This window comes from Nannobrachium achirus, assembly GCF_963921795.1.
Source record: "Nannobrachium achirus genome assembly, chromosome: 9".
NCBI lineage: Eukaryota > Metazoa > Chordata > Actinopteri > Myctophiformes > Myctophidae > Nannobrachium > Nannobrachium achirus.
The window spans coordinates 28,583,984-28,611,013 of NC_137818.1; the positions used below are offsets into that span (position 1 = coordinate 28,583,984).

Below are 27,030 nucleotides of genomic sequence, written 5' to 3' on the forward strand. Positions count from 1 at the left end.
GGCCTTGGACACCTCTACTGCACTGGATAATCAATTTACCGCGTCTGAGCCTGCTCACTATCTTTCACAGTCCTCCATGCACTGTGGACACTGGACACAGTGAGAGAAGCATATCCTATCCTTCCCTTGCACACACAGTCTTTGTTCTGCGGAGATGCACACACAGTACACACACACACACACACACACACACACACACACACACACACACACACACACACACACACACACACACACACACACACACACACACACACACACACACACACACACACACACACACACACACACACACACACACACACACACACACACACACACACACACACACACACAAACATATTATGCCCTTGGCTTGAGCACATGGCAACAATTAGGGGAATGTTAAGGCCTCATCCACACAGCCACCAAGCATCTACAGTACAACCTGACCAAGCAACTACACTTAACATCCCAGATCTACCAGAACAGCTCTCAGTCCCTTGTTATGCAAGCCTTCATAAAGTGCCATTCAGACTGATCACTAAGATAACTGAGCACTCTATAAAGATAACTATAACTACTGTATATCGTTCACCATTGTATTTCTTTTTATAGTCGGTGTGAACTCTGAAGCCACCCTCTTGTACAGTAGTATATGACCCATGTAAACAGTGCATGAGGAACACAGGTAAACCAAGCAACTGACCTAGAGAAAGAGCATATTTTCACAACACATGTGGGCTGTGTGTGTGTGTGTGTGGGTGTTCATAGGTGTGTGTGTGTGTGTGTGTGTTTGCGACACAAGCGAGCCACAATCTCTCATCACGCTAATAAGACAGCATTCTCAGCATACCATCTGCAATGGAGTCCTGATGAAGGAAAGAGTATGGCTGCCTGCCAGCCTCCCATTCTGCTCTGCAATCTGCCCATGTGATAGGAGGTACTGTAGAGTAGACACTACTGCAGCCTCCTCTCTCTCCCTCACTTACACACTACCCCCACCAAAAAGAACACACTGCATATTCTACTGCAGCTCTGCTACAAACTTCAAGTCACCCTCCAGCACCTCAGGGTGTCATTGGCATGATGAAAACCCAGGGATCTGATGCTATATGAACCCGAAAGTACAAGGGATTTGACAGAAAGCTTCTCTTCCGCAGAGTTTGAGAGATAAAGGACAAGTGAGGCCTATCTGGTAGGAGAGGCCTGATCTTATGTTAGATTCATATGGGCTTAGTCTAATGAGGCTGATATGATTCCAGTGACAGAAAGAACAAGCCCTAGGCAAACATACATAGGATCCTGTTTTAATAGAACAGGTTTCTCACAAGATCTCTGGCTAAGTAATTCTTTTACTGCGTGGCTCTGTAGGAGTCTAGCCGTATAGAAATGGGTCTGTCTGTCTGTCTGTGAGTTTGTCTCCGTTTGTCCGGGACTAATCTCACAAACAACTGGACCGATCAAATGTCATCATTTCTTGTGCATGCTGCCAGCAGGCCTTGACCAAGGAATTACCTCCACACATTGTTTGTTTCATTATATTTTTAACGGTGATCAGATCGAGTTGAAACCTAGCCCAAACATACAGTATGTCATAGATCAGGGGTCATAAACAGGGGGTCTGGGACCCTTAGGGTCCCCAGAGTTACTACAGGGGGTCCGCCAAATCTTTGTGATAGGATAATTATTTTAAAACTATTAACCCTCACATCCCTATTCTGAGGAGAACTTTAGCCAAAAATAGCAGAACTACAAGCTCTCAACGCCTCATGCTATTTTTGGCAAATAGGTTTGGTGTGAAGAGGTTTAAAAAAAGAGCAGATCAAATTGACTAAGTATCGACGATTTAAGTGGTTAAATGTCTGGAGGAAAAAAAAACACATTAACAGGCATCCAACAGAGACTGATGACAGTGCTGTCAAACAAGTCTATGAATCTATCTATGAAATCTATGAAAATCTGCAACGCGATTTTATACAATATGTAGTGGGGGTCCCTGCTTCATCGCTCTCTCAACTAAAGGGGTCCTTGGCCTGAAAACGTTGAAGAACCCTGTCATAGATACATCATGGTTGACTCACGTCAGAGTGGCCACATGACGTCAGAGATCCACATGGGGGCTACACTGTAATAAGACCCTGTCTTGTTAGTGGGTCATTTGACGTCTCTAGGGTAACCCAACGTCAGGGAGATGGTATTGATTCAATGCTTTTAATGAGACACGCAACAATGTGTTTGGGGTAAGCTAGGCTTGCCATTTGAAGTGGCAAGTGACTCAGAGTAACAGGTTAATATAGGCTGAATACGTACAAAACATGTGCAAGCCAAGCCCTGTAGTTTTGCCCCAGATATCACCTGGCCTTTCACATAAATACAATTATTACCACGAAAGCACATGGCACATTTAGCCAACACAAACAACACAAATGTTCAAATGAGTAGGATGATTGAGTAATAAAGTGAGGATTTTTTCTCTCTCATGATTATACAGTGATATATTGGTTTATCTTATGTCACAGGCATAAGTCTTAGTTTGTTTTTTTGTGGGGGGAGCCATATCACACATACAGATATGTAAAATCCAACATTCTAACTGAAACATGATCACCGAGTTATCAGAGGGAGCCCAAGCTCTGGGCAGCATAACATTAAGTGTATCTATTGAGCGTCCATCTTAATCATCGATCCAGATTATATTCTGTCAGAGGAGAGACAAATTGCATTGGCTGACACTGCAACTGAATATAAAGTAAGGTCATTTTCTTTACATGCTCCCTCCACCTCTACATCAAACAAAATACATCAAAAGTTAAACTCCATATTTTTCTGACTGGATCCCAATCTCCTAAGGTTTTGGGAAAATTGAATTGAATAATATTATTTATTTTAAATGGACAACTTTTGACCAAAAGTCTGCAACTTCCCCATGATCACCTTATTACCTAGAACAGCATACTGTCCTTAAATTAGAATGGAGTGTGTGTTCCCAGACTAAACTACAGAAATGAGAAAACCATATAACCATATAAAACTACAATAACTATTATTATTTGCATTCTACAACACTGCATGGGGGAGGGGCCCAAAGCGCAGACTGTTTGGTGACCTCTGTGTCGCCCACAATGGACTAACTCAGCGTTTCTCACACTGAGACTCCTCAGGCATGCACCTCCTTTCAAAGGAGGAGGAATTTCACTCAGTATGCCTTTTATTCCCTTTCAGGCTGTTTGCTCCTCAACCGTCCACCATTCAGTTTGCTCATTCTGCTGTTCGCAAATAAGACCCCCGAAGTAAAAGCAGGCAGGAGATCGTACGACGTACGGAAGTGAATTGGTGCTACACTGCAGAGTATGAACTTGGAGAATAGGGTAACTATGTTGTGTGTGTGTGTGTGTGTGTGTGTGTGTGTGTGTGTGTGTGTGTGTGTGTGTGTGTGTGTGTGTGTGTGTGTGACTCACTGGTGGAGTTCCCTTGCATCTGAATGATGCATTTTGAGTCCTTGCCCGTCTCCCTGGAGTTGAAGGGGCGAACTCGAACCGCAACTTTTACAGACGCCCCAGACATGGTTGCAGTTAAGGACTTTCACTTAAGATTCCAAATATGTCCCTCCTGCAAAGAAGTATAAACACAAATGTGTTTTATTATGCATGAATAACATAACACACTCACACACAACAAACAGAATGCAATATTGTTTTAATGGAGCCTAGTAAAAACATCACAGCTTGCATCTACAACTTGAAACATCCTGTCCAGACTCCAGGGTACATTAAAACTGAAACTGCTCCCTTATAGTCCCACTCCATAGCTTCCTAAATTCCATTTTTATAACAGCCTACAACAAATATGGCCGACCAAAAGCACTAAGGCTATTTTTCTTTTGGTAAACATATATTTTTCTATTTTTTTCCCCTTTTTTTGCCATTCAAATAATAATAATGATATATTTATCAACTGTAAAATGCATTTAAATCTGCCTTGTGTTCAAAAGAAAATGGCCTGCCAGTTATGTCCATGAGCAGCACAGCCATGGCCATGATGCAACTACTCATCATACTACAACAGTAGGTCAGTATGTCTTCTTTACAATGAATAGTAAAGCTGTAGGCTACTTCTTGGGTCCCATTACCACAGAAATATATTGTTCACCATGTCCGTGGAGTCAGCCATACTTGCTAAAGCATACGCCCATGAAATTCTATCTACCCTATTTGGTACTAGGCAAAAGTCAGAGAGAGGGAGAGCTAGACATGGCCTGCTTGCAATAATACCTATAGTATTGTCCGAAGCATAAAGGCAAATGTAATATTGTTGTAATCCCCCCCCCCCTTCCAAGTATTATGGGGGCCCGTTAGCTGTTTCCAGAACAGTAACCCCCCCCCCCCCCCATCCCTTTAAATGGTCTTGATAGATTGTTTCCATTCAGGCCTTGACAATCAGAAATGAAACAATGTAACTATTCTGACCAGAGGGGAAACAAACATGTCACAGTCACTCATCATCAGTGACTGGGGTGGGGATAGGGGAAGGGTGTCTTTTTGGGGACCGTGATTTTTGTCATCAAAGGTTTATCCCTTTATCAGAAAGCCTTGGCCTCAACATGTACAGTATTCAGAGGCTACATATAAGGCAACGCCGCACGCAGTGTGTATCTACGGGGACAGCAGACATCGTTGCTGTACAAGTAAACAATTATGTAAATATTCTTCCATGTTATGATGAGCAAGATGAGCAGCTGTCATTTTAGCTAAAGGCATCGGGCAACGGGACGGGACAGCCACGCAGTCCCATCAACAGCCCTCAAGACAAGACCCAACACAGGGTAGGTAATAATAATACCAACCGCAAGAAACTGCCGACGCTTTAAAATAGAATACCGTTAAAACGTTTACTCACTTTCAGCAGATTCTCACGATGGAAAACAGGAACACCATATGACTGGGAGAGCAGGCGAAAACTAGTGGGCGTCAAATGTGGTTTATCAGAATGTGCGAGCGGAAAAAATATTATGAAGTCCACTTTGATGAAAAACACCCATCATAGCAGCATATTGTCCACCAGCAGATGGGTTTCTTGGACGAGTTTATTTCCCCGGTTTGTTATAGATGTAGATAGAAAGGCGGCGGTATATTCTGCACACGAGCGAAACGGGAATTGATAGACTGCCTTGATTTACCGAAGAGATTACGTCAACTCCCTCTCCCTGCTCTGACTGACAGCCCGATGGACCAATGGAACGGGAGCCGTCCGTGACTAATGGCTCGAGGAGCCAATGGTGAGCCGCGGTGAGAAGGGTGTCGTTTCGACACGGTAGTCTGTATCCCATAGTCTGAAAGGACGGTCGCGCTGTGATAGGCAGTTTGGTTGTCAGGCAACCGCTGACGCGAGGAGACAACCATTGCTCCTTTGTAGGCCTGCGTGGGACAAAAAAGAAGGCCTGCGTGGGACAGTAGCCAGTAGCAATAATGGTACCATGTTTGTTTAAGACGAGTTATCATTGCCACGTTTAAAAGAGGAACGTGGATTCATGGAACGTTACATCTAACTGATTTTCTATTTAGAGCCAGTTCTAGTCTTCTAGAATGTGTCATAACAGTACTATCTGGCTTAAACATGCTACTTCTCTTGTGTAGCAGCCTATGTCAGGCGTGTTTTTATTTTTAGTTATACATCCAATTATACATTTTAAGATGAGGATGCGATCTAATATCTATTCTAGTTAGAAGTTTCATGTCAACCAAGAAACCAATCACAGCTGTATAATCCCTCCGAGCCATGGGATGAGTTTTTTTCTTTCGTGACGCGATACTGCAGGATTTCTCCTCACCGCTCCCCAGCGCTGTCACCGCACTACCACCAGCACAAGGCCTCTCATACCACAGCCCACATCCAGGGTCACTGGAAAGAAAGGGCGCCGTCTAGCTGTGAGGATATTGTAACTACATTTTGCATCGAGTCCACAAAGCTAACGTTCATTCATTCAATCACAGCCCGACTGTATGTATATTTTGATATCGTGTTAAATTCCCAAACTTAATACGTTTCAGTTTGGGAATAATCAATTTACTGTGATTCACCTAAAGCAGAATTTCACCCACTTTCACCCAATTCTTTACAGCTGTAAACCTGTGATGTGTGACAACAAAGACGATTCTGGTAATCAAAAACTAATAAACTACTGATAATAATCCACAAAAGACTCCTTCTGAACATGTGTGCATCATCATTTATTTCAGTTCAAAATCCTAGCTTCCAAAACAGGTATGTGGTTAAAGGAAATTAAGATTCCTGTACAGTTAAGGTCAGCAAGGTCAAGTTAGGTACAGTGCGCTTTACGAAAGAGAGCCCATCAGTTGAGAGACGTTGGGTCATTCCTAAGACCAGCCTTTTCTTTTCTCCTCTTTTTCCAATGGTGTGCTCCTATGGTACAACTTGTGTCACCAGTGTGTTCATGCTACATTCTCTCGTTCGGCCTTTTTTGCCTAAAAAGAGGAGTCCACGAGGCGCTTATGCCTGACTTACACTTGGTTGCGCACCATTTCGTGCACCTAAAATATCAGCTCTTTAAGTTCCCAACACAACACATTGTGAGCTTGTAGATCTGTTATTTGCAGTGCGAGACACAATGCACAACCAAGTATAACTCGTGCTTTAGGAGGTTCTGGACTTTAGGCCATGCACACACACAAAGTAAATTCACTCTGTCATTAGGGAGAAGAAAACAAACCAAAAAACAACAAACAAGAAATGACCAACCGTACAGGTATCTGCCATACAGCTGCTTGACTTCCCACTGTACTCAAAAAGTAGACATTTTAAGCCTAATTTATACTTTGTCAAACAACCATGTTGCTCACAGTTTTTTTTCTGTCTTCCAAAAGCGATGCAGTCATATGATAAAGTATAAATTAACCTTTAGCTAGAGTTCATGTTGAGCTACATCCTTTTAGGGTATCATTCTCATTTCAGAGCCTCATGAGTTTTAACACATACCGTACATTTGTTGGCTGTATGACTAGGAGCAGCATTATGTGAAGTCCTTTAAGCTTGTCATCGTCACCGTCTCGATGGCGAGACACAAGCCATTTTATCAGAACCCCATCCGCACCCCTTCCCTAAATGTATTCCACTCCCCCCCTTCACATAACTGGATGTCTCTAACGAAGACAACATACAGTCTTACAAAACAGAGAAAAAAGGATATTATCAGTGAAGCAAATTAATGCACCTTGCTGCTAAAACTGTTAGGTGTTGGAAACATCCTTGCAGCATTGTAATGCATCGACTACCTCTCATTAAATATATGTATATATTCAGATATATACACAAAGTCATGAGCAAAACAAAAACCCATTTAAAAGTCTTAACTTTATTATGTTTAGTTTTTTTGATGATGGTCTGAGACCAAAAAGAAAAAAAAAGGATAAAAGGTGGGTAAAAATCAAAAAAGGTTTCCTTTTTTTGTCCTGAATAATTTCTTTTCTTGGTGGTGGTGATATTGAATTCAGGCAAGTTGGTAACATCCCTTAGTTGATGGTTAACGGGGCAGAAGTTGAGACAGACCATCTACACTAGTCGTCCTCCTCCCTGCTTCTCTCTCATCCACACCTGGATCCTCTCCTTCAGCTCAGGAACTGAAAGCAAAATATATGGTTAAAAAGGTTAGTAAAAGGATAGAAAGGAAAATATATTGATAATATATTGATATTGATATCTGTGCTGTCTTTGTATTTTTCATATATGTTTATTTGACAGGGACAATACAAAAAACAATGCATCAAGCTATAAAAACATGAAACCGTTGCATTGTATATGGGGTTTTTAGCCAAGTCTAATTTGTGACTCAAGTCCCAGGTGGTGTTCACATTGGAACATCGTGCAAAGCAAGAAACAATAAAGCTAGACTATGCTAGAAGCAATAACAAGGCGTACTCGAGGTTATGGGTCACAGCTGTCACTCAAGTATCAGCGTGTGTGCCTGCTTGGTGAACAAACTGACCGGACAGGAGCGCATTTTGAAACAAAACATTGCAAATTGCGGCTGTAGATGGGAATTGGGGAAACTACATGGAGGCATGTTGAGCAGGTAATGCAGGGTGATAGAGGGGTCCATATTGGGGGGAAAAGTCAGGCTCAACTGTAATTTAAGATATTCCAGAGCCTGGGGACAGCAGCCACAAAAGCTCGTCACCTCTGCAAGATTTTTTATTTTTTATTTTGCAACTTGCCCTTCATAACATCTATCTCAAACAAGCAAAAACAATTGTGAAACCCAATGTTGCATGAACCATCTTGTATTTGACAGTGAGAGAGTATTACCTGATTCCAGCATGCTCTCAGTGAGTGGCTGTCTGTTGAAGGGGTCAGTGGGGGAGTTGAGCAGGTGGCGCAGGATGATGGAGCGGTCCATAATGTTCCCAGAGGGCAGTATCACAGGGTCAGTCATCAGGGTGTCCATTAGAGGGTCTATTGGAACGGTCAGTCACACACACACACACACACACACACACACACACACACACACACACACACACACACACACACACACACACACACACACACACACACACACACACACACACACACACACACACACACACACACACACACACACACACACACACACACACACACACACACACACACACACACACACACATTGTTTTAAAGGCCAAGTTAACAGTCTACCTCCCGAAACACATTTGTTTCATTAAGACAGATGGTAGGAAAGCTGGGATGGGGACAGCAAAGACGGGCACAAAACGTTTCTAGGTGTTTTCCCCAACCATCAGGGTTCAAGAGAGATCTTATGCACTTCACTGTAGAGCTGCTACTATCGATTTAGCAATTATAACTAAGACACCATTATGTGTTTATGATAAGCTTGCATTTCATATTGCACACCATATGCACTCCTGAACTTTCATGTGGGGTGAAAAAAGAAATAGTTTATTTTATATCAATGAATCAACGGGGTAAGAAATTGGTCATATTTTATAATCAATTCAATCGATTAGTTTGACCATTAGTTTTAACCATCTCAGCTACACTTCACTGTCACATCACATACTTTTATAGCCTCCTATAAAAGTGAATAATTTGAACAACCAAGTTTATTTTGTCTGGTTGATGGACAACCCCAATAGCTCAGATGTGAGGCACAGAGAGCTTCAAACCGTCATCATATACAGTATATGCTTACTGTATGACAGCCCAAGAAATCCATCTCCAGCCTGCAAAAATGCAGCTCAGATATGCCAAGTATTTTATGTGACAGTTTAACTAGTGAACCTCCCAAAACCCCAGCAAAGGAAATAGCCAATAAAAATCTCATTAGGATGATGAGATTAAAACATGCCCTGTACTGAAATGTCACAAGGTTGCTGTGGTGGGACTTGTGTGTTACGTTTAAAAATAAGACCTGCCATGGGGGAACTTTTAACTCTGTAGAAAGTTGACACTCACGTGTCTTGTACGGGCACACTCCATTCGAGTGTGGTGGGCATGCTAGCATGTCTAGCAATCAAAGGCGGTATGTGGGCCACGTTCCCACCCTAGATTATATTAAGTCTGTGGTTATAGGATAGCCTCGCTCTAAGCTGTCTATATGACCTCCATTAGCCACAAAGCCATGGCAAAATGGCTGGAATTCTACCACAGTAGAGGTTGCTCTTGTTACTTTCCGTCTGCAATTGATTTGAGATCAGAGCAGATGTCAAGTAACTGACTTGAAAATCACAAGGTCAAACAGGTTGTCAGTTCCTTTTACTTTCTTAAGCCCATGTAGTAATCACAAGCAGAATGATTGTGCAGTGCAAAGCTCAGTGTTATCAGCTTGCCAGTGGCGATTTTAGCTGGGGGGGGGGGTACACTGATTTTTTTATGACGTCAACGAACGCACACAGCATTATAAAATATTCATTTTTAGTCTGATTAGCCTGTGATGGTGGAAACTGATGGTGGAAAAACAAAAAGCTGGTTTGTTGCAGCTTTGCACTGCTTTTTGCTGGTTTAGTCTTTTGCCAGAGCAGAGGTTACTCATTGACAATGGATGAAACCATGCCGCTTTCTCAGAACGTGGAAGCATTTTACTCCTAGACCACCCAATTAGGTTAAAATGTGCGAGGATGTCTTGCCAGAGTCATTTTAGCTTTCCCATTCTAAGGTGACAAACAGGTAAATAAGAACAGACTTGACTCCGGACTATCTCGAGGACCATGTACTTTCCATCACATTGGCTTAATATTGAATCACATTATATAAAAAAAAAAGTGAAAAAGTGTTGCACCCAATGTCACCCTAACATATATCGATGCATGTACAAAGCTATTTCCATTTGATTGAGGAGACAGATGGGCAAGTGCTTTGTTGAGTCAGACTACAGAAGTGGGCGGTGAAAAGTTGCAATCCAGTATTTCTAATGAGCTGAAGGAAATATATAACTGACAAATACCCAATGGATCATTTAGGAGGAAAGAGGCCTGTGGCCCTCTATCGTTAAATACCACAATATATAATGTTTCTTGACTTTTGCATATCAAAATATCCAAGAAGAGCTGTTCTCAGTGTGTTACTGTGTTCACCTTTGAACTCATCAGGAGCATCACTGTAGTCCATTTCAGACTGAGAATTCTTGGCAACAATCTCTTCCACCTTATCCGATAGCAGCTTGAATTTTTCGATGGCAATGGTGGACTTGATGCCAGCTTTCCTCATTTTGGAGATTACCTCCTCAAAGAGCTCTCGGCTGTAGGACCGCTGGAGAATAAGAGGGAAAATAATGTTGTCTGAAGCAAGCCAAGTTGGTTAACATGTCCATCCACAAAACGTGATAATCAACTTTCCTCTTTTTTGTTTTAATAATAAGAAAAAAAGGATTCAAGAACACCAGGCTACCCACACAAATACATTTAAATCTTTAAGTTTGTCATCAATGCCCACCTGGTCATCTGCGATGGCCTTGGCAAAGCGGGCACAGTCAAGCTGTAGGTAGATGTCAGTCAGCTGGTCCAGAAGCTTTTTGGGCTCAAAACCGTATTTTTCAGGGTTCTCCACCTTCAGGTCTCGACACTTGGGCCCACACAGCTGTTGCAAGTTAAAGTTCAGCATGGCTGCTAAACGTGGACCCAGCTCCTAGAAATACAGAAGTACAGTATAAAGTGAAAAATAACAAGCCCTGTTTTACATAAATACAGATCATTGTCCTACAAGTGTGCATGCACATTAGTAAAGATAGTAACATTTATTTACAAGGTGCTTTCAACACAGCATTGGCACATTTCGTACAGATCATTGTCCTACAAGTGTGCATGCACATTAGTAAAGATAGTAACATTTATTTACAAGGTGCTTTCAACACAGCATTGGCACATTTCGTACAGATCATTGTCCTACAAGTGTGCATGCACATTAGTAAAGATAGTAAAATTTATTTACAAGGTGCTTTCAACACAGCATTGGCACATTTCGTTTAACAAATGGATAAAAAAGCTCTTGCATTCAACAGGATTTCTAAATTTCTTTCTAGTATAAACAGAGTATTCCCTAGTGTGTCCAACATGCATGTCTGTGTGTACTACCACTAATACCAATACTTACGGGCCTGAGGAAGGGTTTCTGGACCTGCTTGGTGAGGATGTGGAACATGTCTACCGTCTCTGTGGCCAGGGCCAGGTAGGAGCGAGACACCCGCTCGTCCTGAGTTAGCTGCGACTGACGACTCTGCTGCTGCTCCTGGGGAAGGGATGAAGACAACGATGTGTATGTCCTAAATTCATAAATCCATTCAAAGCTTGACTGAGGTTAGGCATGCCAAGTACAGTAGCTAACCACATTAACTGTAATGTCTCTGGTTGTGGTGAAAGTTGTTCCCAGTTCCAACTCTTTACGCCAAGCTTCTGGGCTCTCTAAATCCTCCAATCTAAATGAAGCAACAACCGTATTGTTGTTTTTTATGAAAATGTCAAAAAATAACAATAATTAACCAGTAAGACTCCCTAATCGGGAGATAAGCGACCGTCAGGTCGCATGTATGTTGTCTGCAAAAAGCAACCTGATGGTGGCGCTAGAAGAGGGGCATGTGAGAAATCAGGGGCGGAGGTTGTGGTTTTCCAGCCAAGGAGTGTGTGTGCAAAGTTTGGCATGGATAGGGATAGTGCAGGAGATAAGAGTAGGGCCAAAAGCGTGACGTGACGAACAGACGGAGGGACTGACGGACAGCCGGTAAGCTTGAATGAGGTTATTTTTATTACAAAAAATAAAAAATAAATAAAAAAAAAAAGGATGAATGAGGTTATTAACTCATTTGCTGCCATTTAACAATACCTTCGTACTCTCATATGCCCCTGTCTCCATAGACTTCCATGTAATTCATAGTGCACGGATCATGCACGCCCATGCCTAGATAATGCACCACGTGTGTCCACATTGCTCACAGCTTTCAAACAAAAAAATCCGAATGGAAATCCGTTCAGGCATTTATGAGATAGCAGCTATTATGTTTTCCTAAAATGTAAACAAAGATGGCTGCCATGTTTGAAAGATGGGGTTGCTAAACATGCAATTTCGCGATTGCTATCATGCCTATTAAGTTTTTTGGGGTAAAAACTTTTTTTTTGAAAAAAGATTTTTTCTTTTTTTTCAAAAACTGGAAATTCTCGGGTTCCTCGGGCATGGCAGGGCCGTACATCGGGATTTTTTCGGGCTCCTCGGCCATAGCAGCAAATGAGTTAATAAATACATGGAAATAATGACCTACATTATGTGAAATAGGGTAACCTTCACTATCCACTTTCTTCCTTAGTTAGCTTTGAGATGCTCAGGTTGGCCTATCAGGGAAGACACCCCTCCCAAACACACATTCGGTGCTTCCTCCGCAGACCCCAACAGACAGATCAAGGTATTTGTTGTGTTCCAGTTCTCGGAAAACGTTGGTCTGATCGAATCTCGGCACCCGGGTCCTATGGGACATGCGCGACGAATTTGATGCCGCTTGGTCGGACGGTGCCCAAGTTATACCCAGGGAGACAGACACACAGGTTTTGTGAATTCATAGATAACATTCTAACCCTGGGCAGCTGATCCCACTGCTCCTTGTTCTTCATTTCCTCCTGGATCTCATGGATGCGTTTCAAGGACTCCAAGCTCTCGTCTAACAGGAAAGTGGTGTCATTGATCAACATGTTGATGTAGCGGACAAACTGCTTCCCAGAACTATGAGAGGGGGAGAGAACAATAAAGAGATCACTAAATTGTCAGGATTTGGTCACAGTACTTCATTCTATCCTATGGAATAAATACAATTTATTTGTCCACAATTGTTGTCCAAGAGTTGCAAGGATGAGAAAATAATTAAATATTTAATTAAAAGTTGGTAACAAATCAATCTTCTCCATCAGCTTGGTTCAGTGTCCGGTGTGAACATTTTGTGCAAATGTCAGTGATTTATGGAAGTGTGGCTGGCTGACTCCAACACAGTAATTTCTCTACACACAAATGATAATGTAACAAACTCACTTGAACTCTTCCAAGAAAGTGCCGTGGTGGCCGATGTTCTGCCAGAGACTCTTGAAGATGGTGCTGATGTGGTAGCGAATGGTGAACTTGTCATAAAACTCACTGGTGGCGCCAGTATGTTCCACATCTGAATGGAGCAGACAGATTCAGTTTTGTGAGACAACTACTAAGCAAACTACTAAGCAAATTAACATTAACTATAATGTCTTACATACACAAAATGAAGAACTGTCTTTAATTCGTTAGAACCTCACCAGTGTAGAACTTCATAAGAGCGGGTACCAGTTGCTTGACAGATAGCGGGTGGTTCTCCATCATCTCAGAGAACCGCTGGGTCCGCGGCTGTACAGCTGGATTTGTGACAAACAACACCTCCACCAGCTTGGCAATAAGGTAGGGGTTCCTGATATAGTTCTGGCTGCAGATGAACACCACCAGGAAGGTCACAATGTCCTGCACGCATGGCTCATAAAGGACCTGTGGGGAATACCTGGAGGAGCGGAAGAGGAAGGACAAAGGATGTGAGAACAGCTTCGGTCAAATTATTCACCGTTTTGATTGAGGTTAGGTTACCTAATTATTAAAATGTCAGGGGATGTAATTTCTGACATACCGCACTTCTTGAAGGTTAACCACTTAAATCTTTGATTCTTAACAAAATTAAGTTACAAGTTACAATTGTACATCTTTTTTTTCGGTCTACATCAAATCTCTAGATAACATTTTTTACAAATTTCCACCCCAAAATATAGATGCTGGGGTTAAGGCCAGCGGATTTTTTTTTCTTGCCGTCAACATAGCCTATGAAAAGCTTAAATCAGAAATGTGTTTGAGATAATGAGAACCATAAACTCACTGGACAACAAAAAGCAGAAATTCAGCTACGTCTTCAATGTAGAACTCGGGCAGAGCAGCAAAGCTTTTAGGAATCTCAGGGTTCAGTGGCAGGGTCATGCTGTGCAAAAGATAAGAGAATACAAACAAGTTGATTCCCGGTCCCGGTGGACCTTTTGCTGCATGTCACGTGACTCTCTACCTGTTTCCTCCCTCTCTACAATTAAAACTATCAATAAAAGCAAGAAAGACACACAAAAGAAATTTGATCTGCAATGAAAGCGAAACAATATTACCGCACAAACACATTAAAAAGGAAAATGTTCAAATTTGTTGAATCATTTCCCCCTTGTGAAAAGACCATATCGCTTTCTCATAACATTGCGGCAACAGTGACATGGTCTGTCAGTGTGACTCACAGTGGATAGGCAGGGTCCACCATGCGTAGAATGAGCTGAATAACCGTGCTGTAGAACTGCAGACATCTGCGGAGCAGGTTCTCGTCCAGAAGGCCGGCGTCAGCACAGGCTTTGGCCCGCACCAGTTTCTGAAAGGACAAAGTCACGCGTCATTAGCACAGCACTTCGCTGAAGAAATAAAGAAAAATGCTCCATCTCAGCATTTTAAGTAAATGGAAATAACACAATACAAATAAATAATATTTATTTATTGGAAGCTTAATCAGAGAATATAGTGTATTCTCTCCTTCAGCTTCCAAATTGAAGTAGGCTACAGGTAAACTGCTGGTAAGCTTATTGAGCGATGTTGAACGTCCCGAAGACTCCCGATATCACGGCATAGCAAGACCATCAGCTTGGATGAGTAGCTCTGCACGTCCCAAGAGCTCTGCTTGCCTACTGTAGAAAAAGCGCTCTGACCAGCATCTTCTAAAAGCAGCCACTACGCACTCACTTTTTGGTAATTTCTCATGGGTTTAATTTTAGGTGCCTAGTGTGAATGTATCCAAAGAAAAGAGAGAACACCAGGTGAGACCAACCTTGAGCTGAGTTTTGCATCTCTTGAGCATTTCTCTGTGTCGACTGGCAAGCGGTGAGTCTTTCCATTGGCTCTCGCTATTCTTAAGCTCCTCCACAGTTCTAACATAAGAAAAACAACAGTGTTAATACTCGCCTACACCATGTTGGCATGTTATGATAATCTGTACGATTATGACAATCTGAAAGTATGTCCGTGTACCTGTTGAGTTCACGGATAGCCCGCAGCCTGCGGATATAGCGCCTGCAGCCGGGCAGGATGGACAGATGGTGTGCGTGTAGCGTAAGAAAGAAACACTCTGTTGGGAACTTGGGTTCTGAGAACTTGTTAGGGTCTTCATCTGTTCAAAAAAAACACAAACACAATTACATGAGGCAATACACAATGTAATTGTGTACTCAACATGAATAACAGACGAGTACACCAAACAGAAGTAGACCAATAGATTTCTTAAATAAAGAGCAACTACAAAAAATGTTGTGATGCTGCTCTCTCTGAAGTGTTAAGTTGGTATCCGTTTCTGCAACGCGTGTGAACTGTATTGCATGTTTTTGAGCGGTGGTAGCCGCTCCTGTGATTCGCTTTCAAGATGTTACTGGCCGTGTATGTCTGTCGCCTGCCGTGTATGTCTGTCGCCGGCCATACCTCTCCTGACCACACACACACACACACACACGTTAAAGGAGGGGCGCTATTGAGCAGGGCAGGCAGACAACACACTCTCTCTCTCTCTCCCTCTCTCTCTCTCTCTCTCTCTCTCTCACACACACACACAGCGCAACGGTGGGGGCTTGAGTGTGGGGAACACGCACCACTGAGGCAGACAACACACTCTCTCTCTCTCTCTCTCACGCGTTGGTCAGGGACCGCGTTGGTCAGGGACGTGCAGAGAATGTTGAGAGGCAGGGGCTGACATTTCTAAAAGGGCCCTTTGGTGGACAATTCTCTCTTAAAAGGGCAGGGGCTCAAGCCCCGTTTGATGTCTGTGTGCACGTGCCTGACGACTGGCGTTGGTAAAAGCAAGAGCAGTATCATCGCATCGTCTATGCGAAGCGTGGAACAACCACGATGTGAAACGAGCAATTATAATCACACCAATGGATTATGTTTTCGTTTGAACCAAATTAGGTAGTCTACAGAGGGACGGAGGGAGTTTTACCGTGAACGTGGCTGCGTGCAGGCAGACTCGTGAGAGAAGAAATCCATGCTTTACACAGTGTTTTCGGTGGAGAAGTCTCGTAAACAGTCTGCCTTCCCGTCCCTACCAAATGAGTCGCCCGTTTCAGCTTGACTCGTTATCATTCTGAATCAATTAAAGTTACATTGTGTGAAACGTTGGCACGTTTAACTCAAGAGGCAAAGCACTGTCTGCTAGGCGGAGGACGGTCAGTGTAGGGAAAGTTCAGTAGCTGGAGGTTTATTCTTCGCTGTATGTCGGTGTCGCTAAACAAGCACCCTTTTAATTAATCTACAAGCCCACAACCTATTGGATCAGTGACGCATTGTGGACTTGTAGATCAGCCCACTTTTGCAGCGGCGAATGGAGACTTCTGCCTCGCGAGACCAGCCACATTTTAACGTTACACGCGAGAAGTGCTGCAGATTTGTTGTTTTAATTAAATATAAATTAATTCGAAGCTCTAGGGGTTGGTGGGTAAACCACCGCTCAGTTCACACGGGTGTGATTTTTTCTTTTCTTTTTACTGCTACCCGTTTCTGCAACGTGTGTGAACTGTATTGCACGTTTTTTCTTTTCTTTTTACTGCTACAACACTATTAAATATGTGCATGTTTTATCATTTTAAAGACAACCAACAAGCTTCCAGATTAAGAAGAACTAGCCCTTACCCGTTCAAAGATATGAGCTCCGAAATGATGTGCAGTGTGTGGGTTATGGGATGTGCACTGTGCACTGTGCACACAGTATATGAGGGATGGAAAGTAACTTTAACTGGTGCTTGCATGATAATATGTAGGAGCATCAATGTAAGAAATACCCGTTTCGTTTAATGGCTACAGAGATACTGTGTACCGATCTGCATGATTTTTGGACAAAATCTGTAACGGGGCCAGACAACCGACCCCCAGCCCCACACACCCACACACAGCTGGTTAAACATGTTGCCTCATGCTAGATGCAGAATAGACATGCCTCAAGCTAGATGCAGAATAGATATAGATACACCATAAAAATGCTAATATACAGCATATGATTTGTGAAAGTGACAAACGGGCTTCACAGTTATGTCAGGTGTGTTCATATGCTAATGGTGATGCGATTTCAGATCGGGCTTGCAAAGCTGGTGTCATACTGGGATGCCCCTCCCCCGGCAGCCATTTTGAGAGGGTCGGGGGATATATACTGGCTATAGTAGCAGGGCTTGAAGTTAACTTTTTGAGGCACAGTGTCATCTGGACAGTCTTTTTTTATTCTTTTTTTTTTTTTTTTTTACAAATAAATTGGCCCCCTCCACTCCACAGTCCATAGTCTATACAGCACAAAGCTGCTAGGAGCGTCACAGAAAAAGTGAAACCAAAAGCCACAAGTACATTTAAAAATGTTCCTTATAGCTACTACGCTTGCATTGAGGCTCAACTTTATTTTTTATTTGATTTTTTTGCGCTGCAGAAAGGCTCATAGACATTAGGCTTGGCCTGTTGTCCGGGACAACTATAAATCCTTATGAACAAGTTAATTAAACATGTACTTGACCCTGGGTGAAAAATGGGTTACAAAATCGTGGGATAAAGATTTAAGAGTAATTAAATATACTTGTGGCTTTTGGTTTCACTTTTTCTGTGATGCTCCTAGCAGGACTGTGGAGTGGAGGGGGCCAAGGAGGTCTTATTTATTTGTCCCAAAAAAAAGGGGGAAAAAGTGACTGAAATGGCAAATTGACCAGTTACCTTTGTGCCTGGACAAGTGAATGGGAAATGTACTTGTCCAGATGACACTGTGCCTCAAAAAGTTAATGTCAAGCCCTGCTAGTATAGCTAGTATATATCCCCCGACCCTCTCAAAATGGCTGCCGGGGGAGGGGCATCCCAGTATGACACCAGCTTTGCAAGCCCAATTGCTCTAGCCACTGAGGAGAAACGCTGTGACAGACACTCAGACAGACAGACAGACAGACAGACAGACAGACAGACAGACACTCACTCAGACAGACATTCGGAAAATTATATGTTTGATGACTGATTGAGATCATCACAATGGGACCATTTGGATCACTACTAAATCATGCTCAGATCCAGTATGTTAATGAATCATATTCCTAAGTGATCAGCAATCAAAATGGCTCCAGTGCATCAAAACAAACTACATTTCAGAAACAACATTACACAAACAAACTTGGACCAGTAAGATTCCCTAATCGGGAGATAAACGACCGTCAGGTCGCATACACAAACTTTAGAAGGCAATGGTAGCCAATCAGGAGGGAATATGGCAAATGGGGCAGATCCATGTTGATGACATGACTTTAGAGATACGCTTTGTGTGATTTTAGGGCAAAATCTGTTGGAGCATTGTCCAAAAATGTGTTTTGCAAGAATCGGCCTCATGGTGGCACTAGAATAGGGCCATGTGAGAAATGAGGGCAGACAGACTGACTGACTGTCGGTGGAGCTTTTCATAGTAACTTGCAACCTGGCAAGTCTGTTTATGGCACTTATAGCAGGGGTTTCCACTTTTACTTCAAGTTTTAAATGATACTAAATATTTCTTTAAGTGTCCAAATAAATTCCAAAATTTCCCCTGGGGTGCCGTAAGATCATTTGAGGTCATCCCCCGTCACCCACTTTGAAAACCCCTGAGTTATAGTGCCGTAAACAATGAAAATCCTCTATTGGGCTCAAATGACAACATTAAATTGCATTGGATGTAATAATTTTACAATGTCCATGATCTTACGTAGCTCAGCTAGCCAGCCCTTGAGTTCCTCCATGGTGGCCTTTAGGCGGGTCTCCTCAGAGCTGACCTGAAGACGACAGCGCGGGTGGAATATGTAGTATGGGTCCACGGTCTCCAGTTTGATCTTCATGCTCAGCTGTTGCAGCACTGACAGGAAGTTGAGCATAAAGCCATCTGTCGATACTAGCTTATCGTCGGTCTGGGGGGAAGGAGGAGGAATAAAGAAGAGGATAGCTATAATGCAGTGTAACTTTGTGTTGGAAACAAAGGGACAGGGGAGAACCTAAACCAGTGTTTCTCAACCTTTTTTCTGCATGGGCACACTTTTCATGTCCCAAGAATCCATGGTCACACCAACATAATACGGGGGTGTAAATATCGTCACTGTCGGGAAGAAACCTTGTATCTCCAAGTTTCAAATTTGTACGTTTCTTCGCAAAGTAAAGCCCTGCTTCATCATACAAGGAAGTCGCACAACAGTAGTGAAAACAGCAGATATATAAGCATGCTTGTAGATCGGCTGTTTTCACTCGTTTAAATCATTTTTAAAATGATAAATACAATACTCGCTTTCAAGCAGTTTCAAGGGGCACACTTGACCCTTCTCAGGGGCACACCAAAGGTCCCCGGGCACAGTGGTTGAGAAACACTGACCTAAACTATAAAATGGGTCCCTACTCATCAAACCCCTAATTGTAGTGCCAATCCCGAGAAGACTCGTGAAAAGTACTCGAGTACCCGGAGTGCCAATCCCGAGTATACTCGTGAAAAGTAATATATTACTGTAACGGCGGTTATATTACCGAGTACAATGGCGGAAGGTCCGGAGCCGAAATCCGTCGCTGATTTCTCATCATCACGGCTCCACGAGCACAAAATAGTCATCCCATAACATTGAGGTGGACGGGGGATCTCATCTTTAATGTCCATTATCTCAAAACTACACTTTAGAAGCGAAGATGGAGGCAGATGCTCGCTTATGTTACACATGTATAAAAGCTCCGGTCCGCCATTACACAACTCCACGTGGACTACGATCGCTTCCTGTGAATGACGCGATGCCGTCAGACCGGAAGTGTTTACGCTGTGGACTTCTGGCCTTCAAAATAAGATGACGGGAGTGAATGCAGCCTGAGGGTGGCATCGTGGACTTTATAATCCGTTAATTTCAGGAGCACTAAATGAGTTAAATTCTATAGAAATGTTAATACTAACCACCAGTGAGTACCAATTATGCTCAATAATCTATTAGAATATATTACACCCAAGCGGTACAATTGCAAAGGCATCTATCAAAATATGATAAAGGAAGCAGAGTATTTCAGACTTTTTGCTTCTTACCTGCAACTGGGCTTTCTTCACATTACAGTTGACTAGAGCTGCCATGTAATTAAGAGCCATTTCACGTGTTTCTCCATTGAGCAAAATGTTGTGGAGGATTTTAAACAGGTCACCCTGATGAAGACATATTAGATTTAGATTACTGGTTTAAGTGAAAGCCTTTAAAAAAAGGATGCAAACAGTAAGAACCTACCCTTGCTGCCTCCAGGTAGTGTTGCAGGGATTGACTAACAACTCGAGTGTTCTCAATAGTGATGGCTGGGCCTGAGAAGTACTTATCTCCCACTTTGGTCTGAAAACGTAAAACAAAACAAAAACCACAGAAACGTAACACATTTATACTGTAATCGCATACTGCAAATAGCATTAGAACAAAATACTTGAACAAGTTCAGAACAGCAAATTAGAGAAGAGACAAAGAAAATGTGCATGCATAGCACATAGAATAATAGATAGAAAGAATGGAATGGAGGGTGGAATGTTTGTGTATATGTTTTGTTCTGGGCAGACTGTCAGTAAGAATAGGAAGTATATGAACTCCAAAATAAAATCTACAGTTGAAAAGTCATCACTTTTAATCTGAAGTTCTGCTCTCAGCTCCAGGAATCTAGTTGAAGCAGTGTTGATGAACCGATGAATGAAAGTGAAAGGGGACAGATTTTTCTGTCAAAAAGCCTTAAGGGGATACTTCTATCCGGGCAATGGATTAGAGTTGTGGTCATGCTCTCAAATTCAAAATGTTACAACATGATAACTATGCTATAAGTAAAGACCTTTTTCGATTATTCGTTTGCTTAGCCTAGTCTGTGATGACTGATGAGTCTTACATTTTTTTATGCGTGTATGTGCACACGCATTTGTGCGTGTGTCCACTACATGGAGTCACGGCAGTTCTCACCAATAAAGCATTCACCTCACCTACTAGAAGTTGATTAGATGTGACCATGTCATGTCTCTTTATCTCTTGCTCTCTTTTTCTTTCTCGCATTGCAGTATGCATCATGTGACACCAACTCTCTCATCCCGTTACCAGTACTGTGAATTGAGCCAGCACACCTAGACATTTCTGGCATTAACTGGTTTTCGACTATCTGGCCGTTCTCTGGCCTAAAATTAAAAAGGTAATTGTACTTGACGGCCCAATTCGGGCATTCATTTTCTACTCCACTAGCTCCACGAGGCTAGGCAATACTTGTGTTCAACGTAATATAGGTTTTTTTTGCAGTTATCATATTTTTTAGATTCTCTCTATTATGTTATGGACTAGCCAATCTGTCCCATCACTGTGTGACTCACATCATCCTCTGCAAAGACAGACAGGCTGAAGTAGGCTCCAAGGTAAGACAGTCTCTGGATCTCTCTACCACAACCAGGGCTCAAAGACTTGGGACACCACAGGGGCAGCGATGTCATCTATACACAACAAAGACAGAGAGACAATTTAGTTGCTACTTTTCTACTACATTGGTTGACACTTTTTGCTCAACTAAAACATCATCTGGAGCAGGCAATATTGTTCATCAAAAGCCATAGTTCAATGAAACCTGGTCTCAGAAAGTGTCTTCTAAAATGTAAATAAACAGTTCAGACATCATGGATTTTGACCCAGTGATTGACAATTCTTTCCAAACTAAGTGAGCTTAAATAAAACTTCAAAACAGTGATAATATATTTGATTTGTAAAATTGCAGGCTAAACAAAAGCCCAGTCATTATTCTTCCACAAAATGAACTCTGTCTTGTAATTCTTCTAAACACCAGCCACGAGAAAGTGCCATAAATAAACCAAACAGAGTGCATTCCTCTGTGGTTTGGTCAAGTGGGACAGCTGGTATCTAGTACAATGATTCAGATAAGGCATTGCAGAAATTATTCTGCAAGGTCTACCAAACATGAGCTTAATCTGAAGTGTCCAATGTAATTTGAGCAGACTGCACTGTTGCCCATTTTAACAGTTTATCCAGAGGAAGGAATGACCCGAACAACTTGTTTTGGAAGTGGTAGTGTGTACTCAATGCAGTGACGTTTCCAGAACATAGTAATCACCATTTAGACTGGCGGAACCATCCTGCAGCAACACTCACCAAATAGCATATCGGATGAGTCTTTCCAAACTTGATTTCACAGAGCTCAGCTAATGCCTGAGGAAGCAGAACAACATGTTACAAACAAATCTTCAATGCAAACTTCTCTCTAAAACAGAAAGGTCTAAATGTTGTCTCCCAAGTCAATTTGACATTGAACAACTGTATTTGCTTTCACCAACATATCCTTGGGTTGCCAAATTTGTACTAGTAATAACTGGAGAATAGCAAATATAAAAGCTCACAATGTGAGGTTGTAGATTTGCTTTTTCCAGCATGGAACACATGAGATATGAAACAACATTTATATATATTCTTTGCAGCGATTTGTACCGGGTCTCAAACAAGAGACAACATTTTTAGAACTATACCAATAAGTCAGCGCCGCTAAGTCAGTGGATATACAACGATTATGAGCTTCAGGCAATACTAGTTGTCAGCCAGTAGGTGTCCTACCCAAAACCAGGGTCTAAATGTTTCAGAGTAGAACAGTAGGGAGACCACCTCCAATCACTACAGATGCGTTATATATTTTAGAAGAAAAATAAACTTTACATCTGCTCTCCCCCAGTGTGGTACTTTGGGAAGGACTGGAATATAGATAACCTTACCATGAGGGGATATTTAAAGTTGTCACCGTCAAAGGAACATTCTTTAACTGCCCAAGCCAGTCCTTGAAGGATGGGAATGAAGATCTGTAAAATACAGACAAAAACAAAGTATAGTTTGTTAAAATATCATGCATATGCAAAATATATGTGAATGTGAATCTTATTTGTAATTCCTCAGAATGAGCTTGTAGATCTGCCTTTTTCAATGGACATGAATAAAATAGGGACTGGACACTAGGTATATGGTTAATTGACCAAGAAAGGTCTTTGTGGGGGGAAAAACGTTTTAATTTTTTTTGCTTAATATGTCAAACATCGTGATTATCCACCTTGTCATACTGTGCAAGTTGAGTGAGGAGCCTACATTCATCATGGGATTCTAAAATGTTTCCCTAATCCGACAGTTTAGAATGACACATTATCTTATTCCCATAACCTTGATGATCACTTTCAGTCAAATAAGAAACCTGGTGGTGTACAAACTCTGCCTTTCAAATCACAAAGCTTTGTGCTGAAACAGAGCTCTGTATACTTATAATTCAAAATAATATTTCTTCAGATTTGAAATGTTTTTTTTTCTTTTCTTTTTTGTGGCATACTGTGTCTCCCACCTGTCTGAACACCTCATCCTCCTGATGGGTGATGCGGACCAGTTCTTGGATGAAGCCGTAAGGGAGGTTCCGGCACAGCATATAAGGTACCAGCAGAGATGGCTGAAGAGAACTCCTGTGTGTAGAAAGACATATTGAGTTATAAAAATAAATAAATAAAACCCAGCATGAATGTGTGTGGAGGCAAGGTGAAAGAGTAGTTGCTATGGAGACTCATTCTCAGAGAAGATAAAAGGAACAATGTCCCCACATAAAATGACACAAGCCAAAGGGAGAACAAATTAACACAGAACAGTGAAATGTCAAAATGGAGAGATATGTCTGGCTGACCGACCTGGGCTGGGTGAGAGTGCCTTGCAAGACCAGCGCAGCGTGAGAAATACATTGAGAGCGTATGTTGCTGAGGAGTTGGCTGACACTGGGGTGGCTGCACATCTGAGAGAGGGAGAAGAAACACAGGTGTGATAAGCATTACGGCTGTCAATGTCAGGGCAACCTTCTTCATATTCTGCTGAATCACTGTGGCCTGTGGGGTACACAGCCTACTCTCATTTCCACATCTATCAGGTTATATGGACAGTCTCCTTGGAAACCAGAATATGAGACAGGGACGGGCTGTGCCCGTTCTCAGAGCAGCTTTTCAAACCATTAAATTAATAAGCAAACAGAGCATGATTTCAAACCAGTTAAATAACCATCATTTCCATCATTGTGGTGACATTACCAAAACATACATTTTGCTAAGCTTTTGCTTTTAAGTTTCTCTACTTTATTGAAAAGAACAAAACAAAAAAAGTCCCCAGTATCCATCTGCATAAAAAGGTAGCTCTCTTTTTATGTTTGTTTGTTTGTCCCATTCCAACAGTGATCCAGATGGCTACCTTGGGAGCTTTTCTCTCCTCCATGCCAACACTGTCAAAGCGCTCAATGAGGTAGTTAAGCATCTCTGTCTCTTTGCACGTTTCGATGGTGAAGCGGTCGCTGGCTGAATCGCAGGACATCCCCCCACCAGATGCACCCAGACTAAAGAGAGAAAGCGGTGGAAACAAGAGACAAGGAGAAAGAGAAAGGTAAAGGAGAGTCATTAAAAACAATAGAAAACGAGAAGTACATCTGGGCCAATAAAATATAATGGGGATTAACAGACAGATTTGTTCCAGTGGTCCTAAAAATAAAAAATAAAGGCATTAAATTGCAACCGAGCCAGCATTTCAATGTTGGGCTTTAAAAAGAGAAACCTTACAGGTCTTCTGCCATTAATCTGCCATTGCTGTTTGAAGCAGATAATGGAATTATCTTAACATCATTAAACTAGAAATAGTGTGTTGGCTAGAGTTTCACCCACTGTTAGTGACCTGCTTTGAAATGCCAGATCTGTAGCATGTGAGCCGTTTCACACTAGTTTAACACTCAGGCCATAATGCTGTTAGTCTTGTTATCTAGTCACAATACACGGCATTGTGGTGTGCTCTGCCCCGACTGCGGTTTCCTTCCTTGAGGTTGAAAGAGAAATTAGGTCAAGTTCTTAGAAACAGAAATTCCAAATCAGTCTTGACTGTCATTTTCATTATTGGCATTACTTCTTAAATCACTATAATAATACACAGATCAATTGAAAAGAAATAACTACGGATTGAACCACAATTAACAGCATTGACCACCCCACATCTGCGGGGAGGTGCCTAGTGCCAGTCTGAAGAGAGAAAGTTCAACAATGGCATTGTAGCAACACAACACAATCTAGGTTCAGTGCATTATAACATACTTGTATAGTATGTTATAACCAATGCTACATCAACAATGGAAGGCTGCATACAGCAGCCTTCCATTCAACCCAGCTTCAACCCTCTGGGGCTTAATTGGGGAACAGTTTTTGAATAAAGTTTCCATCTCAACTGGTATACACCAAATACCACCCAGTATCTGGAAGTCTGTTTGTATAATTCCATTGTACAGGGGAGACAACAACAACAGTCCCCATAATTAAATCAGCCAATATCCAGACTTGCTATTTGTATAAAGAAAAAAAGAAAACTCTGGAATTACTGACTTGACTTGTATGATTCATTTCAAAATGTTGAGCCCTTATCAGTCTGGCTTCAGACCTATGCATAGTAAGTTAAGCCTTTGGAACCAACCGTTCCCAAACTATGTGGCCCATACTGTAGGTCAGGAGCCCATCTCCGTTTCTGTAGCATGAGGTGGCTTGATGTACAAGTACATCCAACAGACATGATGTTCAAGCACACCCCCTGGACATGACGCTAGTATGTCACAGAGACTTAACCCCAATCCCAATCAAGTCCTTGATGCTGAATGCCAAGCAGGGAGGCATTGGGTCCCACTTTTCTTTCTAGTCTACTTTGGTATGACCCGGTCGGGGAATTGAACCCTGGCCTCCCAATCTCAGGGAAGACACTAACCACAAGGCCACTGAGCTGGTCAAATTTCAATATAAATTATTATACATTATGTATTGTAGTATGGATACAAAGAAGCATAGTGATGTTGTTTTTAACTTGTCAAAAAGCATTCAATACAGTTGACCATTGTATTGGTTTAGTTTCATTTGCTTATAGATTTCAGATTTACCGTTCTAACTGCTCTCTATAACCCTCTGGTGCATTGTACAAATATATTCAATTAATTAAAAAGAAAAAAAGAAAAAAAAAAAAACGTCAGAACAAAGTCGGGAACAATGCAAGTTGAGAATTAATGCCCCACTCGGTTATGCAATCCCTGTTGTACCTGTTGTCAGAATGCTTGCTATACCCATTGTTATACCCATTACGACAGTGATGAATTAATGAAATGCAGGTCATACATTTATTATCTAGTCTTTCACTGTAGTAGTGGGTCCATTTTCTTAATGCAGAGGATGATCTGATATATCACAACGGACCTTCAAGGTGCAAATTTGACATTTAGGTATAGGATGTTCTTGCTAAAATCATGTAACTCAATCAACCAGAACCGATCCCAGGAGCTGTAGGAATATTTTACTTGTGAGACTCTTATGAGGACTGTGAAACAGCTGGCTATTTTGGCTACTGCTATGGGCCTAAATAACAGACGGAAGGAATTGCATATCTAAAACTACACCATAGGCTTCCCCATACTGCTGATGTGCTGTGAATTCACTAT

The 27,030-nt window shown here is 42.0% G+C and overlaps 2 protein-coding genes across 3 annotated transcripts in view; both read right to left on the reverse strand.

Moving 5' to 3' along the window:
- kif1b (kinesin family member 1B) overlaps window positions 1–5,037 on the reverse strand; it is a gene marked incomplete at its 3' end in the record, with an annotated part of 98,752 nt that extends 93,715 nt beyond the window's left edge. For both annotated transcript variants that reach the window (XM_080733810.1, XM_080733811.1), the window contains exons 1-2: window positions 4,879–5,037; window positions 3,441–3,591 (exon numbers count right to left, since the gene is read on the reverse strand). In XM_080733810.1, the coding sequence (XP_080589936.1) occupies window positions 3,441–3,546 (106 nt within the window). In that variant the 5' untranslated portion in view covers window positions 3,547–3,591; window positions 4,879–5,037. The remainder of the gene's footprint in view (window positions 1–3,440; window positions 3,592–4,878) is intronic.
- Window positions 5,038–6,208: 1,171 nt separating this feature from the next.
- The window catches only part of ube4b (ubiquitination factor E4B, UFD2 homolog), a 29,289-nt gene continuing 8,467 nt past the window's right edge, over window positions 6,209–27,030 (reverse strand). Inside the window, exons 7-27 of the mRNA XM_080733421.1 lie at window positions 24,768–24,909; window positions 24,221–24,321; window positions 23,887–24,001; window positions 23,276–23,359; window positions 22,665–22,721; window positions 21,878–21,994; window positions 20,775–20,873; window positions 20,582–20,695; window positions 19,241–19,439; window positions 15,529–15,667; window positions 15,329–15,428; window positions 14,751–14,878; window positions 14,354–14,452; window positions 13,752–13,987; window positions 13,498–13,624; window positions 13,050–13,194; window positions 11,581–11,715; window positions 10,924–11,115; window positions 10,566–10,740; window positions 8,302–8,448; window positions 6,209–7,616 (exon numbers count right to left, since the gene is read on the reverse strand). Coding sequence (XP_080589547.1) covers window positions 7,549–7,616; window positions 8,302–8,448; window positions 10,566–10,740; window positions 10,924–11,115; window positions 11,581–11,715; window positions 13,050–13,194; window positions 13,498–13,624; window positions 13,752–13,987; window positions 14,354–14,452; window positions 14,751–14,878; window positions 15,329–15,428; window positions 15,529–15,667; window positions 19,241–19,439; window positions 20,582–20,695; window positions 20,775–20,873; window positions 21,878–21,994; window positions 22,665–22,721; window positions 23,276–23,359; window positions 23,887–24,001; window positions 24,221–24,321; window positions 24,768–24,909 — 2,719 coding nt within the window. The 3' untranslated portion in view covers window positions 6,209–7,548. The remainder of the gene's footprint in view (window positions 7,617–8,301; window positions 8,449–10,565; window positions 10,741–10,923; window positions 11,116–11,580; window positions 11,716–13,049; window positions 13,195–13,497; window positions 13,625–13,751; window positions 13,988–14,353; window positions 14,453–14,750; window positions 14,879–15,328; window positions 15,429–15,528; window positions 15,668–19,240; window positions 19,440–20,581; window positions 20,696–20,774; window positions 20,874–21,877; window positions 21,995–22,664; window positions 22,722–23,275; window positions 23,360–23,886; window positions 24,002–24,220; window positions 24,322–24,767; window positions 24,910–27,030) is intronic.